The sequence below is a fragment of the Giraffa tippelskirchi genome, chromosome 8 (assembly GCF_054371585.1).
Source record: "Giraffa tippelskirchi isolate mGirTip1 chromosome 8, T2T-mGirTip1v1.2.pri, whole genome shotgun sequence".
Classification (NCBI taxonomy): Eukaryota; Metazoa; Chordata; class Mammalia; order Artiodactyla; family Giraffidae; genus Giraffa; species Giraffa tippelskirchi.
Window position 1 is genome coordinate 132,738,540 of NC_137282.1, and position 17,122 is coordinate 132,755,661.

Below are 17,122 nucleotides of genomic sequence, written 5' to 3' on the forward strand. Positions count from 1 at the left end.
GCACATTGTTTTGAGCTAATGCTATGCATGTTTACTTCAGGAACCCTTATTCTGAAAGCATAAAAGAAATGCTAGCAACGTTTGGAACTGCTACTTATAAGGTGGGATTAAAAGTTCATCCCAATGAAGAGGATCCCCGTGTGCCCATAATGTGTTGGGGTAGTTGTGCATATACCATCCAAAGCATAGGTAAGAGATATAGAATTGTGTCTTTAAATCTCAAGCATTCATTGACATGAGTTGTGTGCAGATTTCTGTATTTAAATGAGATACTTAAAGTGGGCAACAGTCTTAAGCAATAATATAAAAACTTTGAAGCAGGAAGTGTAGTATACTGACAAAATATTAGATTGACAGTTTATAAATTAACCACAGCCACAAGAGCACTCATTTTAGTGGTGGTTATAGTTTCTAGTCAATTAAAGTAATTTATTTTCACTTTTACTTCTCATGCACAGTTAATTCTTGTGAAATAACTTAAAAGATTTCAAAACCTGACAATATTATACTTTCTGCAGAAAGAATGTTTTTTTACTTTTTTTAAAACTTGTAATATACAAAGCATAAAATTTATCATCTTTACTATTTTTAACCACAGAAAGAATTTTAAATGATGAAGATAAACCATTGTTTGGTCCTTTGCCTTGTAGACTGGTAAGTTATCAGTTTAGTCGATCCATGGAATGGGAGAGTAGAAATTAAGTTGTTCTGCTCTTTTTAATCCAAAAAACTGTAGTGGTTATTTTAAGCATAAATTCATTCCTTTTGTAGTAAAACCCATTTTTTCTATAACAGTATTGAAACAGTAATATTTGTAATTTAATTTTTCATGATTTTTTGTTTAAATAGACTTCATCTCTTTTGGTTAAACATGTAAAAAGATGGGAGGGAACTAAAAACAAAGTGCTTGTTCTTGAATTGTTAGTTCTATAGTTGGAAATACTGAACAGAACATATCCTCTACCACATTTGACTACCTGTTGTAAGCAGCGTGTAAATAAATACAAATTAATGTCAGAACAGAGTAATTTAATGCCTAGAAGAGTGAAGGAATACACAGCAAAGCTTGCTTATTTTTACCATGTAGCTAGTATCAGCTTCATCTACTGCTTACTGTTCAAACTTACAATTGTAAAAGTGCATGTAATTTTATTCATGTAAAATCACCTGAGGAGCTTTTAAAAATGCCTAGGCCCTACTCAGTTAAGTCAGAGTGTCTGAAGATGGGCCCCAGGCATTAATATTTTTTAAAAGCTTCGCCCGAGGCCAGGATTGAGAACCACTGATATAAGAGCGATCTTTGGAGTTTTTAAAAAATACAGACACCTGGGTCACTTTGACTTATTAAGTTGGAATATCTAGGAGTACGCCCTGGTATTAAATATTAATTAATATTAATGTTATAATTAATATAATTATATAATAATGATAATAAGATTCTCTACCCTGAATCTCACTGTCTTCTAACATACTATCAGAGGGGTTCTCCAAAAAGTAACCCCAATCATACGTCTTAAATGTTATTTCTCCATTATCACTCACCTCCTGCCAGTCTCCACATCCATTGTCCAGGATTGCAGAATCATTACTGGTCCCCAAATGCTAGTTCCAGGCTTTTGCCTCTGCTCAAGCTCCCAAAGCAGACAGCTCCTCTTTAAGAAGCTCTTCAAGCTTTGTCTTCCCCTGGGAAATTTCTGAACCATGAGTGGGATATCGCTCATCTGGGATCCTGCCTCCTTTAGTTGTCCCCACCCCACTTTTCTTTCCCTTCCCACCCTCAAGGCTGTGAGCTCCTTGACAGAAGCGGTTGGGAAGGTTGAGTTTTCATTTAAAGATATCTACTGAACCAAACAACATTATAGAAAATAGAGAAGTAGGAAGAAAACTTAAGTCAATCACCCATTTGTCTTTTTTCATTAGCATGTTTATACTTTTATTATAATAGATATTTACATGTAGTTTTGTTCCTACTATATTCTTCAGTTTAAAGTTTTCTTTTTGTTGCTGCATAGTCCCCATAACAGTTTTTGATGTTTACTGACACCCTGATTTTATACAGTCATCTTCCATGAAGTTTCCCCAGTATTGGGAATATTTCCCACATTTTAGTGTATTTCTTTAGACTAAATACAAAGAAATACTGCTTCACATTCCTGAGAGTCTCTGTTGTTTACTATCTGTCTTAACACATGTATCCTTCTTAACTTTTCCATATAGAACTAGCAGCATGGTGATAGGAGATGAGTTTGTTTTATTCAGCATACAATTAGATATTTTCTATTCCATTCATTTCACGTTAGAGACATGTCAGTAAAGATGTCATAAGATTCAGTACCATACCATCTAGAGATTTCATTGTGCTTCCAACTTTACTTCAACTAGCTGTGCTTTGAACGAGCATTCCTAGAAGAGAACTACTTCATATGCTGGCTTCTTTGTTAACTGTGTCAGTCTCTATTTCAGGATGACTGTCTCAGGTCACTAACAAGGTTTGCTGGAGCACATTGGACAGTGGTGTCACTTTCAGTGGTGCAGGGACACTTTTGTAAACTTTTTGCATGTGAGTATTAATACATGTACCATATGTGTTATGGTAATTTCTCATCTTCTGTAATTTTGTTTTTAGTAATGAAACTTCCTTCCACTATGAAAAAATGTTTTGGTAATACTGTTTGTCTTATATGCAAGTTCTAGCTATGAATTCACATATAGCTTGCAAAAAAATTCAAGCTAGGTTATATGCATGTTAAAAATAATTTAATACTTATGTTGATATATAAAATGTGATCTCGTATTTTTCTTTAAATATCAGCATTGGTGCCTGGTGACAATCACAGAGACCTTCCATGCATATTAGACATCGACATGTTTCATTTATTGGTGGGTATTTTATAATTTGTGTTCGAAATTGACTCTGTCATACTCTGTAGCTTTATCTTAAACTTGAGTAATGTAGAGGCAGACAAGAGGAACTTGTTCTTAACTACTTGTTCTTAACTACTTCTGAATATAATTCTTTTCTGAAGATAACGTTAAAAAAAAAATGTTAAGGAATCTAGTTGAGAGACTTGATCTGGGTGTCTAATCCAGTCTTTTTCATTTTTGCCTTGTGGCTGAGGTCAGTACTATAACCTCTCTATGCTTTTTACAGTAAAGAAGTAAAAATAACACTGGTAATGTAAGGGCTGCCGCCAACCCGTACAGTGGTTTGGGGCAGATACAGCCTTTTGGTTCCACTACTTAGCAACAAACAGTCCCTTTTTGTGATTTAGGGCAAGTCACGTCTTCTGAGCAAGTGCAGTCTGTTGCTAGATCAGTACTGGCCAAGCAGTGCATGGCTGAAGTTCAGCCCCACCTCAACCAGGCTCCCTTTCGTAGGACGCTGAGTGTAAAACCACACACAGCAGCCCCAAGTGCTGCCCCCGTAATCACTTTTGGGCATCAGATTCTATGCCTTTAAGTTAGTTAATACCTACCTGATATGATTGTGTCAAAACTCAGTGGGATAATCAATGCAGAGCTCTTAGAGCAATGTGTCCCTAGTAAATATTAGCCATTGTTATTGTTCTCATTTCTTCTTTGAAAACTGCCACCACTGACGCCATCATACAGGCAGCAGGAGACTCACATGGAGCTAGCATTTAGCGGGCACCTGACTGCTTTCACATTCAGCTTCATTTGGTCTTTACATCCTTACTACTAAGGTATTTAATACTAAGGTATTAAAAACACATATATTATCTCCAGTTTACCAACAGGGAAACTAAGACTCAGAAGAATTATCTAAAAGGCTCATAAGAGAATCTGGGATTCATACCTGAATCTTTGTGGGTCCAAAATTCATGCTTTTTCCACTGCTTACTAGCTAGAAAGATTTCAAGCTTTATTTTTGTTATTATTAACAATAAATGTATATAGGGGATTCGCTGGATAACTGAAATAATAATGTTCTAAATAATTGTTTTTAGTCAGTCCTAGTGGAATTTCTAACATGTATACCTTGTAAGAACAAAAGATTTCTTAAGAGGAGGAACTGAGTTCACAAAGGGATCGCGTTAAGGAAATGGAAATGTGTTCAGCAGTGAAAGGAAAGGCACTGTGTCTGACCCTGTGTTTGCTGTCCAGGTGGGCTTGGTCCTTGCCTTTCCTTCGCTGCAGTGTCAGGATTTTTCAGGGATCAGCCTTGGCACTGGGGACCTTCACATTTTCCATCTGGTTACCATGGCACACATCGTTCAGATCTTACTTACCTCGTGTACAGGTAACTCTTTTTTGTCAGATTCTTGAAGGAAATAATCAACTTTTCTCAGCTTAGAAAAAAAAAAAAGTACTGAAGGAAAAGGCACTTGGATGAGAATAATACATAAATTTATAATAAGGCTACTTGTAGTGGTAAACAGTAAAATAAACAGTAAAAATCTGTTTATCCTCATGTGAAAATTTTTGAAACAAGTTTGCCTTCTGTTAAAAATCCCTTAGTGATGTGAATGTTTTAACTTTTTTTTTTTATTTCACATGTTTAGTAATATTTGAGTACCACAGACTGTATATTTAGCAGATTTTACTTACCACTTGCTGCCCAGCACCCTGGGGCACATTCATGTCCTCTGCCTAAGAGGTTCCTTGTTGTGATAATAAACTGTGCTCAGACCTGAGGGATTAAAGTTCTGTGTCTTTCGTGGGAGTATTTTCATATTACATGTGACTGTGTGAATATATTTGAGTGCTTAAATGATGTAGTCAGCAATCCACTTAGTAGGCAAATGCAGGGTACTAATATTGCCTTGTCTTTCAGAAAAGAGTGGCATGGATCAAGAAAATGCTGCTGGCGAAGAAGAAGTAGCAGTTCTTGCTTTGTATAAAATGATTCAGCAGTATACAGGAAGGTGAGATCATGCGTACTCTTTATATGATAGGCAGTTCCCCAAATATTAGGAGGCAATAGCATGAAAAAGGAATTCATTTGGGGCTTCCATGGTGGTGCAGTGGATAGGAATCCACCTGCCAATGCAGGGACATGGGTTTGAATCCCTGGTCTGGGAGGATTCCACAAGCTGCAGAGCAGCTAAGCCCCTGCGCCACAACTACTAAAGCCGGCATACCTAGAGCCTGGGCTCCACAACAAGAGAAGTCACCACAATGAGAAGCCCATGCACCACAACTAGAGAGTAGCCCCCACTCACCACAACTAGAGAAAGCCTACGCGCAGCAATGAAGACCCAGCACAGCCAAAAATAAATAAATATAGCAATGTGTACATGTCAGAAAAAGAGGGGAAAAAATGGACTTTGTTTGTTAAGTAAAGGAAATTGCTGTCTGTTGACCCATTTAAAAAAGAAGATGGGGAATCCCAAACTTTTAATATACTAACATGATTGGGAATCTCTGCAAGAAGGGTAATAGACAGTGCTTCCCACACATTTTTAAGATAACATCCAGGGCTGGTAGAAGTTCTCGGAACCTCATATGTGATTGGGGCTGTTGTGATTTGGTTACAACAGTTTCACTTGGCTTTCTAACAGTACGTCTCAGGAACCATACTGTTTGTTCTTTGACTAAGTTATCCCATTTCTGAGAATCCACATGTAACAAAATAATCCCCATACAGAAAAACCTGTAGACATAACAGTGTACACTGATTATTATTTGTATTAGCAAAGAGCTTAAAGCAATCTAAGAGTTTGCTTGCAGGGGAGTAATTTAGTGTTGATTATGATAGGTATTATCCAGAGTGTTAAAACTCTGATAAAAATTATGGTTTATGGTATTCTGAAAAATGTGGGGATTTTTTATGTTCATTTTAAATTTCATGTTACATGTATAACTGTGTTAGATTGATTAGTATGAAAGTAGTTTGCCAGAAGAATACCTGCTAATATAAAAGTTACAGAATAATGGATAGTTTTTTTATTTTCCAGATTTTCTCTTTATGTAGCTTTATTACTTTTATAAACTTTAATAACAGTGTGGAAGGTATATCACCAGTTATACCTGACATCCTGTAATAGTCAGGGCTACCCACACCTTTGACAACCAAATAGCAGTTGTCTGTTTTCACACTGTGCTATAACTAGAATGAATCATTTTTAAATTAAGTTTCCCACTTATCATTTTTCTCTTTTTTAGTGCCTTGAAAGAAATGCCGTCTGGTTGGCATCTGTGGAGGAATGTCAGAGCTGGAATCATGCCTTTTCTGAGGTGTTCTGCTTTGTTTTTCCATTACTTAAATGGAGTTCCTTCCCCACCTGAAATTCAAGGTAATTCTAATTTCTTTCAAAATGTAGGAAATGTGTGTTGTCTTTCATTCCAGCAATTTAAGAATTAAAGTGCATTGCAAAAATTAAAACTTACTAAAACTTTAGATTGTAGCTAGTTGAGTAGTGATGTACAAAATTACAGAATTAAATGCATATTTATGTAAATATCTGATTTTATTTGGATATCAGTAAATGTACTGATTTTTTACATGTATAAAAATACAGTTTTGCTGTCAGATGTTAAAATGTTCAAGTATATATTATTTATAAAATGGGTTCTTCAGATTTTAAAAAGGGAAAACTGAAATTCAGGTGGTTTTTAACACAAAACATGTGGCATTGAGGTTGAGAATCCGCTAATTGCACATAAATCTGATTTTAATATAGGAGTTAATTTGCTATTTCACAGTTGTTCTTTATGTTCTGCTTCAATTCATTTCTTGAAAGGAGTGTAAAGGTAGACTTACAGTTTACTGTATCTGGTAGTGCCTGGCCCAGGGCATGGGGTTCAGTTCAGTTCAGTAACTCAGTCGTGTCCTACTCTTTGTGACCCCATGAACTGCAGCACCCCAGGCCTCCCTGTCCATCACCAACTCCCGGAGTTTACCCAAACTCATGTCCGTCGAGTTGGTGATGCCATCCAGCCATCTCATCCTCTGTCATCCCCTTCTTCTCCTGCCCCCAATCCTTCCCAGCATCAGGGTCTTTTCCAATGAGTCAACTCTTCACATGAAGTGGCCAAAGTATTGAAGTTTCAGCTTCCTTCCAATGAACACCCAGGACTGATCTCCTTTAGGATGGACTGGTTGGATCTCCTTGCAGTCCAAGGGACTCTCAAGAGTCTTCTCCAACACTACAGTTCAAAAGCATCAATTCTTCGGCGCTCAGCTTTCTTCACAGTCCAACTCTCACATCCATACATGACCACTGGAAAAACCATAGCTTTGACTAGACGGACCTTTGTTGGCAAAGTAATGTCTCTACTTTTTAATATACTATCTAGGTTGGTGATAACTTTCCTTCCAAGGAGTAAGTGTCTTTTAATTTCATGGCTGCAGTCACCATCTGCAGTGATTTTGGAGCCCAGAAAAACAAAGTCAGCCACTGTTTCCCCATCCATTTCCCATGAAGTGGTGGGACCGGATGCCATGATCTTAGTTTTCTGAATGTTGAGCTTTAAGCCAATTTTTTTCAGTCTCCTCTCTCACTTTCATCAAGAGGCTTTTTAGTTCTTCTTCACTTGCTGCCATAGGGTGGTGTCATCTGCATATCTGAGGTTATTGATATTTCTCCCAGTAATCTTGATTCCAGCTTGTGCTTCCTCCAGCCCAGCGTTTCTCATGATGTACTCTGCATATAAGTTAAATAAGCAGGGTGACAATATACAGCCTTGACGTACTCTGTACCTGCATGTAATGTTGCTCTCTACAAGTTTGTTCAATAGCATCTCCATCTAGCTAGTTGTCCAGGCACCACTGAGAGAACAGTTTAGACTTCCTAATCATTTGCAGTGATGATTAAGTGAATGTTTAAATCCATCTCTCAGTGTTAAAATTGTCTTATATTTCTGTACTGCTTTATACTTTTCTGGAGCTCCCCATATGTTATTTTTGTCATTTAATGTTCACAAGTAACCCTGTAAAGTGTATCACACAGTATGGGTGTCCCATTTTGCATATGATAATACTGAAACATCAAGAAATTGTGGCCAGTTTAGTAAAAGAGTCGCCTGACTCTGGATTCCTTCCGGTGCCATCTTATTTACTTCCTACAGGTTATGTACCTAGCAAAAGTGAACTCTTCTGTCTTGTGCTTTTTTTTGTTTTAAACTCTGCTGTTGCTTACTCTAGTATAGAATCTGCTCTTAACTGTTATATCTGTATCCCTTTCCTTCTCTATTTGCAGCTTCCGGAACAAGTCATTTTGAACATCTGTGTAACTATCTTTCCCTGCCAAACAACCTCGTTTGTCTTTTTCAAGAAAATAAGGAGATAATGAAATTACTGATTGAAAGGTAATGATACAATTTTCTTCTTTATATTACAATAAATATATATATATATATATTTAGAAACAAACTTAGGTTTATCACATATTTTACAAAATTCTCAGATAGTGAGCCTGGCAGAATTCAATCCTTGTGATTCATTAGGCCTTCCTAGTTAAGAGTTTACCTTTATGATAAGATTTTTGCCAGGCCCAGTGAATAGCATAAGTAGATTTGCCTGGACAGAGAACAGTAGTGGAGATGTTTATTTCCTCGTACATTTAGTTCTAGCCCTTCAAAAGTAAAAATGTTTTGTTTTATTTTTTCCTCCATTTACATTAAAGTTGGTGTCATAACATCGAAGTTAAAAGATACCTGGAAGGTGAAAGAGACGCTGTAAGGTAGGTTAAAGATTGTCAAACCTCTTGGTTGTGGGCAGGAGGTAGGGAGGAAGCAAGATACAAGTGTGCAGTACTGTCTTTTGTCCTGATAATTTTTATGCTGAGTTCTTCAAGTAAAATGTGAATCCTAAGGCCCTGTGTTATTTAAGAATGCATTTTAAATTTCTTGCTATAGCTTCTTGCTGCTGTGGTAGCACCCAGTTTTCCTTTATTTGACTAAGTCAAGAGTTACTTTGTTATTGTTAAACAATATGTCCTCCTATTAACTGAGTTTTTGTGTGGCTTTTGTTTTGTTTTCTAGTTATCCAAGAGAATCTAACAAATTAATAGACCTTCCAGAGGATTACAGCAGCCTCATTAATCAAGCATCTAATTTCTCGTAAGTTTTGATATTAGCTTATTGAGCGTTTCCTGCCACTGTAAACACTTATTCTCTATACAGAATGTGAAAGATTTAGCTGTTCTCTTCTGTTTGGGTAGGGAAATCATAACATCAGGATGACTTTACACTGTTTAACTCGGAAAAGGACGATCTCACCATCTTACAGAATAAAATATGAGAAACAGGATGCTGAGGAACAAGTTTGATTCATTACAGTTTATCTAAACCATTTGCACTTTAAGTAACACGTTATTACAGATGGTTATATTCCTAAGCAGTATACATTATTTTGCATATATCATTATTTTAAGCTTTAAAATAACATTGTACCTATTCCTGTGGGTTTTTTCACTAGCATTGATTGTAAGATTTATCTACACATTTGACATATGTAATTTTTAATTCATCACTTTTCACTGTTGTATAGCATTTCATTATCTGAGAGTAGCAGCATTTACCTATTTTTTCCTCCTATTGATAATTTTATTTCTCCTTTCTCCAGTTGATTGTTTCCAATACCTGATGTTGGTGTATATGTGTGAGATGAATGAATTTGCCTGGGCTATAGTCTGTATGGATCTTCAGCTCTGTTTGATATTGCAGAATTTTTTCCCAGGACGGTTTTACCGCCATCAGCTCTTTAGTCTTCACTTGTATTGTTTTGTTCCATGGAGGTGCCCCAAATCAGGTGGTGACAAGAGCAGAGCCCCAACCATGTGCCTTGTATGCGGAACCCTGCTGTGCTCCCAGAGCTACTGCTGCCAGACAGAGTTGGAAGGGGAGGACGTGGGGGCCTGCACTGCTCACACCTACTCCTGTGGTTCTGGGGTGGGCATCTTCCTGAGGTAAGGCCCTGGAAAGAGCTTTCTAGCTTTAGATCTGCCACAGTAGATGCCTGTTGAGGAATGGACATGAGAAACTGCTACATTGCAGAGGATTAGAGCCCACCCTTTTTATTCGTTTGAGGAAAACAGGGAGCCTTGTCTCCACACCTCATATTTGGCTCATGCTAACTCTGTGCGGATTCTTTCATTGTCATTTCCATCCCCATGACAGTTCTGTTCTTCTTTCTTTGTGCCTCGTTCTAATGGGAAACTGCTAGCTGTCTTTGATTTTCTACCCAGGCACAGTGAGAATTAATTACTTCTTTTGCTATAATGGCAGGATTCACACATAGCACAGGCTGAGGCAGGTAGTTGTGTGTATTCATCAGTGGACAGCAGATACTTATTAGTGACTGTGTACAAGGCATTGAGAATGCAGTGGTCAACACAACAGACAAAAACCTCTGTTTTCATGGAGCTCATTTTCTCGTGAGGGAGATAGAAAATAAGAATTTAGAAAGTGATCCATGCAGAAGAGAAAAAATAAGGCAGGAAGGGGAATATGAAATGGCAGCTGAGGTGAATTTTATTATAGATAGGAAACCAGAAAAGGTCCCTAGGAAGGTGTCTTGAATAAAAACCTAAAGAAGAGGGCAGAACATTCTAGGGTGCAGTGTCAAACTGTGTTCTAAAAACAGATACATTTTATTTAAAAAATTATACCTCAGTAAAATTTATTTAAGAAAAGAGGGAATTCCCTGGCAGTCCAGTGGTTAGGACTCCATGCTTTCACTGCCAAGGGCATGGGTTCGATCCCTGGTCCAGGAACTAAGATCCCACAAGCTATACAGCATGGCCAAAAGAAAAATAAAAGAAACAGCATGGAGGCTACTGCCACTGGAATAGCAAGTGCAGTGGGGAGAGTCATGGGCTTGGTATGTCCCCTTGACATCTCTGAGTGAGTTGGAATCCATTGCAGGGTCTGAAGGAAAGAAGTGACGTGAGTTTGAACTCTTCTGGGGCATAGATTTTAGGCACATCTTAGTACCCCCAGTGTACTACAGGTTCTCAGTAAATGTTGAATTGAGCTGAATTACTAATGCTGGGAAGGATTGGGGGCAGGAGGAGAAGGGGACGACAGAGGATGAGATGGTTGGATGGCATCACTGACTCGATGGACATGGTTTTGGGTAAGCTCCGGGAGTTGGTGATGGACAGGGAGGCCTGGCGTGCTGCAATTCATGGGGTTGCAAAGAGTCGGACACAACTGAGCGACTGGACTGAACTGAACTAACACCAGAAAAAGTTAAGCAAACCTCTCAACAGAATCAGGAAACTTTTTTTTAAAACCCTTAGGAGAAACACGAAAGTAGCGTTTTAACTTTGTTCAGCATATTTCAGAATGCTTTTGGTCGAGTGGGGGTTGCTTTGTGTTTCAGGTCAACATAATTTATAATGTCTGTGTACCATTTTTTTTAATGAATAATTTTCTCTTAATAGTGGTTGATACATCAGTAACTACTTTTAGAAGTTAACTTTCTCGTATTTAATCTTTTCAATGCCAGTTTTATATGAGTTGTTGAAATCTAATCCTAAATGTCCCTCTTCCTCCTTATATTGATAACAATACAGTCCTTTTAGTTATTTTTAATACTTAGGCATGTGTTGAGAGGGGAGTTGGGGAGAGAATGGATACACACATATATATATATATGGCTAAGTCCCTTAACTGTCCACCTGAAACTATCAAATGTCTCTGCTATAAATACCACTTCTTGCCTTCCAACACTAGTTTTGTTTGTTTATATTTATTGATGTATAGTTGACTTATGATATTGCAGTAGTTTCAGGTGTACATCACAGTGATGTAGGGGTTTTTTTGTTTTGTTTTTTTGCAGATTATATTTCATTATAGATTATTACAAGTTACTGGATATAATTCCCTGTGCTGTACACTAAATCCTTATTGCTCATCTATTTTATGCATAATAGTTTGTATCTGTTAACCCCATATTTCTAGTGGTTTTGTTGATTTCTCTAGGACTTCAGTCCATTTGTAACTGAATCCAAATCTTGGTTCCTAATGTATAAATTGTTCTCTCTACAGAGTACGAGAATGTCAAGTACTATTTTTAGCTGGCAAAACCAAAGGCTGTTTTTATTCTCCTCCTTACCTTGATGACTATGGGGAGACTGACCAGGGACTCAGGTAAGGTCCATCCTAGGGAACTATGTTGGCTGGCTCTGGGCCTCCAGGACCTTCAGCATGAGGTGATCCCGATGAACCCTGTGGTGCGGAGGCCTGCCTGCTACCTGCCCAGGGCATTAGCACAAGTGGCTGTTGTCTGTGGACTCTTTCAAGGAAGCTCCCCTTGCTGTCTGGTTTGCCATTCCTGTTGCTGGCCCTCAGAATGTCATGGGGGCCATCACGATACATAAGGGGGAGAAAATGGGACAGAGGGCAACTTTTTTCCATGTCTCAGTCCAGAGAACTGTTTGAATGGTCCCACAGCATCAAGTGCTGCAGGGAGAGCGCACTGTGACTTGTACAGTTTTGTGTGGGAGACCCAGTATTCTTCAAGTGACAAAGAGCAAATCTTAACTGACAAGAGATGCACTTATCTTACTACGTAAGAATCTGGAGGACAAAGACTTAGAACATACAGAGCTATAAACAATAATTTGAGGCAGTGTTCTACTCTGGTAGCACCTATTGCATCAAAAGCAGTATACAAACAGTAGTTCCTTTAAGCACTATTAAAGAATTTTCAGACCGTTTATTTTTGCCAAAATGGGGTAAAAATCTTAACCTAGGTGTAGCTTCCCAGGCTTGGGGAGCAGAAGTTGAAGGCCTGGAAACCAAGGCAAGATAAGTAGTTGGGCTCCCCAGACACTTGACTGACTGCAAGGATACACTTGTGCCACCAGTTGAGGGTTCAACCTGGTGTTCTGAGAAATGTGAGCTCTAAAAGCCCTTAACTTTGGGGTGATTTGTTATATAACCACTGGTAACTGAGAGTCTTGTTTTTGTCTCTTCCAACTTCTGGGTATTCCTTGCGTATTCCAGATGAGTTCCTGGTATATTTCTAATGACTCTGTACCACCCCTACCATCCCCCTTCCTCCCGTACCGCCGTAAGCACATGGCTGACTCCTGCTGGTCTCAGTACAGTGCCACCTCCTCAGAGAAGTCCTCCCTGACCACCCTGGCTGACATAGCCTCTGAGTAGGTTTGTCACGTTGGCCAGTTTCATTTTCTTCTTAGCCCATGTTATGACCCAGAGTCACTGTGTTTACCTGCCTACTGCCTGTCTCCTGGGCTCAATTTTATGTGGCCAGGGACAGTGAACTAGCATAAAACACGTTCTAAATAAATACTGTCGGATGAATAAATGGAAGAATGAATGAAAAAAGAAATGAGCCAAACAGGAAAAAAGAAAGAAAAAAAAATAAATGTGGGCTCTTAGGAGGAGGAGCCCTGGATGGAGAGTTGAGAGGACTGGTGCTCTGAGTCAGGAGCCAAGGCCTCAGGCGTGAACTCACCAACACCTGTGCTATGGTTAAGTTGGACACCAGAGTTATTCATGTTTGGCTGCTTTGCTTAAACATTGGATCTAAAAGACATACTTGGAAGAACATTTTTACCTGTGTAGTGTTTTCATCCTCTCCCCCGCCACCCCCTGTTTTACATTTAACCAACAAAATGGACAATGAATGCATAGTTTTAGCCTCTCAACGGTAACCCTCCTGCTCAGCCCCACCCTCCTGTTCCTCACCCCAGCCTGAGTCAGTGTAGTTTGTTTTCCTCTTCTTTTTTGCACTTACTCCCCTTCAGCTGCTCCTAGCAAATGGTCAGAGCTAACATATTAATAGCCACAGACGCCTGCCAGAGAGAAATTTTGCAGAGGATCTAAAACCAATAACTTGTTAACTTTTCCTAAACCAGGAAAGGTTGGAGTAGAGTAGATGAATACACCACCAAATACCTCCTGAGTGATGTGTGTCTTCTTTCTAGACGGGGAAATCCTTTACATTTGTGCAGAGAACGATTCAAGAAGATTCAGAAGCTCTGGCACCAGCACAGTATCACAGAGGAAATCGGACACGCCCAGGAGGCAAACCAGACGCTGGTCGGCATTGACTGGCAACACCTATAGCTACTTCGCTACCAAATGCATGAACTTGGATTTTTGTAACCCAGCTGGCTTTTCAAGAAAGAAAATAGAAAATACCTTCTTCTGAATTTGGAAATAAATTATTTAAGCTTTTTTTCCCCCCAGTTTTTATTTTTATAGCTTCTGGCTCCAGGAACTGATGAAAATCATTTTCTGCCAGCAGATTTTCTTGCATCATTTGCTGTGTCCTTCAAACATAACTTCTTCAATTTTCGAATCCAGGAAGGAGCTTCTCTTCCTGGGCTGGACTCAGCCCATTTGCAGGCATCTGACTGCGTTTGACTGTTCCCCAGTCATCTGAGCCATGTCACATTACTGAGCACAGGGAACTCCAGGCCGGAAGCTGATTCAACAGCAGCAGAAAGCAAAGTCTCTGGTCTTTTGGGGGTCACACTTCATGGTCCTGCTCAGTGACTCTCAACCTTGGGGCTGGGTCAGTGTCCCCACAGCTGTTGGGACCCTACCTCTAAGCAAAGCAGTGTATTTCAAAAGTGGCATTCCCTGTTTCCACTGGCTGTGAGGGGGTTGGGGGACACTTGCTGGAGGAGCTTGTGGGAATCCGAAGGGGAAATGGTGGTGTCTTTTTGTGCCAGCTGATTTTCAGGACTGTACAAGGTTGGATTCCCCCCCCCCCTTTTTTTTTTTTTTCTTTTTGCAAGACTTTTGGCTTTGAGGAAAAAAACTCATTTTAAAGGGCTTTTTGAAAACTTAGAGTATCCTAATTTTTCAGATAATATATTCTGTTATTTCTAAGACTAAGTTGAAAGAGTGTATTCATCTAGAATCAAGCACTTGCAAAAAAAATGAGAATTCAGTGTTTTGAAATTCCCTCACCCCCACCCTTCCAGCATTTTCTGGAATAGATGAATTGCTGTTTACTTGCTAGTCACTTAGTACATTCCTGGGACAGCCTGTGTGCCCAGGCTTTTTCTTATTTTTGAACTTTATTGTTCTTACTAAGAGGTGCCTTCCTAGAATGATAGCCGCTTAGTAAAGTAGTTTATAACCACACCATGCCACACACCACTCTCGCTTGATCATGTGTGCTAAGAGCTTGGGTACACGGAGAGTGATGGCAGATTTGGTGGAGGAATCAGTTCAGAGTCTCTCTGAGGAGGGACTAAGGGATGAATGAATAATAAGAGGCTCTTGGACTTTTTTAGCCAACGCAGATAACCGTTGCACTCAGTTTTCTTTGAACTGCATCTGAAAGTTGCATCCTGCTCAGCTTTGCACCCTCCACAGTACACCCAGGAGGAAGGCCGGAAATCCAGACATTCAGCTAAAGGCAGTGGGGATGCAGAAGCCACACTCACTACTTCACCAGGGTGGTGTGTGAAGAATCCCTTCCTCTGAAAGGATGAACTTGACCCTTCTTGCCTGGGACTGACTCACCCATCTGAGAGGAGGCGCTTCTTGCCCAACAGGAAGAAAATCTACGTTAGAACCCAGCGCTCACCCCCCTCTTCTGGCCTTTCTCCCTTCCTGGTGGTGTGGTCTGTGGATGGCATCATGATTTTAATGTTTATTTTAGCCTTGGTCACATCCCCACTCCTTTAGCTTTTAAGTCCAGCTTCTTTTGGCTTTTCTCCAGTTGTTAACCAAGCTTAATCTCCGAATAAAACCAGGTTTCTCCCTCTGTAGTAGGATTATAAACTTCTTCACCAAATCATAATACTTCAACTTTTAAAACTGACTTCATATAAGCCTGCTCTTAGCAGAGGGTGTCCCAGGATTCCGTTCTCTGAGAAGGTCAGGGAGTCTGAGAGAAAATGAATTTACATCAAGTAGCAACACACACCCTTTTGTCTTCTGGTGTGTGTATCATTAAGCTAATTGTCTTCCCCCAACTGAGGAATCATCTTAGTCTTATGATTTGTTCCGCATGTATTATGTTTATTGTAGAAATGTTTATATAAACATGCTTTACATATCAGGGAAAAATCATATCTGTTTAATAAATTGGCTATAACTTTATTATCTGTGGACAACTTGTAAAATTGGGAATGTATCATATGTAAAAAGTTTAAAGATATCCAAATAAATGCTTTAGGTGTTGACATTACTTTGGGTCTGCCTACATTTCCTTTGTTTCACACAGTAAAATGCAGTGGAATTGTCCCCCATGTCACCTTGCTACAAATAAAGTGGGACATCTGTATTAGCTTGAAATTTAAGATGCTTATATTATTAGTGTCGATAATTATGGCTGTTAGCCAAACTATCTTAACCTTCTGAAGAAAGCTTGCTCATCATTTCAGCTGATTAAGTCTCATGTTGATTGACTATGACAGCTTATGACCTTTCTGAACCATCTTGGACCTCAAATCACTGGGAAAACAGGGCCCTCAAAGCCTCTCCCAGCTGTAAGTTGTTTCCAGGTTTAAACATTCTTACCTATTCTTGCCTATTCTTACCTAGTGATTGCCAGGTCCTCCTCCTTACACACTCCCCAGACACACATACAAAGGAAGCTGCATGCTGCATTTGCAAGGGAGTCATTGCCTACAAGTGCTCTTGAAAATCCTCTTGAAAGCATCAAATAAAACAGTTTCCATTGTGCTTCCTCTCTCTCCTGGTCATTAATGCTGCTCCCAGCTTATTCCCTCCCCTGATCCTAACATCCTGAGTTCTAGGACTCATTAAGTCCCTCTGACATGCTCCCTTCTTTCTTTGTCCCTATTTCTGTTTTTTTTAAGTCAGGTTTATTGAAGTTAATTTGCCAAATAGTGAAATTCACCCTTTCTAGTGGATGATTTTATACATTTTGACAAATGCATACAGGTGTTTTTTAACAAACCATACTCGGTTTGGTTCCATTGCATCACCCTAAGAAGTTCTCTTGTGCCCCTTTTTGGGCACCTTCCCCAATCGTGACCCCAAGCAACCAGTAAGTTTTTCTGCCCCTTTGTCTTGCCTCTTCCAGAATGTTATATATCACGTAGCGTTTTGAGTCTGGCTTCTCTCTAAGAAGACTGATGCATTTGAGAGCCATCCATGTTCCTTTTGGTTGCTGAGTCGAGCTCCATTGTGCAGATGTTTACACGGTCATCAGGTAAAAGACATTTGGGTGATTTTTCGTGATTAGGAACACAGC

At 39.3% G+C, this 17,122-nt stretch overlaps 1 protein-coding gene across 17 annotated transcripts in view; it reads left to right on the forward strand.

Moving 5' to 3' along the window:
- UBR2 (ubiquitin protein ligase E3 component n-recognin 2) overlaps positions 1 to 17,122 on the forward strand; it is a 109,947-nt gene that overhangs the window by 88,965 nt on the left and 3,860 nt on the right. For 13 of the 17 annotated variants that reach the window (XR_014061832.1, XR_014061833.1, XR_014061834.1 and 10 more), the window contains 13 exons: positions 41 to 189; positions 599 to 654; positions 2,464 to 2,560; positions 2,813 to 2,880; positions 4,126 to 4,261; positions 4,796 to 4,886; positions 6,127 to 6,257; positions 8,163 to 8,271; positions 8,589 to 8,645; positions 8,947 to 9,024; positions 9,702 to 9,872; positions 11,959 to 12,060; positions 13,866 to 16,090. Coding sequence is in view for 12 of the 17 variants with exons in the window: in XM_081518697.1 (XP_081374823.1) it covers positions 41 to 189; positions 599 to 654; positions 2,464 to 2,560; positions 2,813 to 2,880; positions 4,126 to 4,261; positions 4,796 to 4,886; positions 6,127 to 6,257; positions 8,163 to 8,271; positions 8,589 to 8,645; positions 8,947 to 9,024; positions 9,702 to 9,872; positions 11,959 to 12,060; positions 13,866 to 14,007 (1,387 nt within the window). In the remaining 5 variants the exon portion in view is untranslated. Of the gene's footprint in view, positions 1 to 40; positions 190 to 598; positions 655 to 2,463; positions 2,561 to 2,812; positions 2,881 to 4,125; positions 4,262 to 4,795; positions 4,887 to 6,126; positions 6,258 to 8,162; positions 8,272 to 8,588; positions 8,646 to 8,946; positions 9,025 to 9,701; positions 9,873 to 11,958; positions 12,061 to 13,865; positions 16,091 to 17,122 lie in introns of those variants that run through there. The other 4 variants (XM_081518698.1, XM_081518695.1, XR_014061837.1 and 1 more) reach the window with 3 other exon arrangements.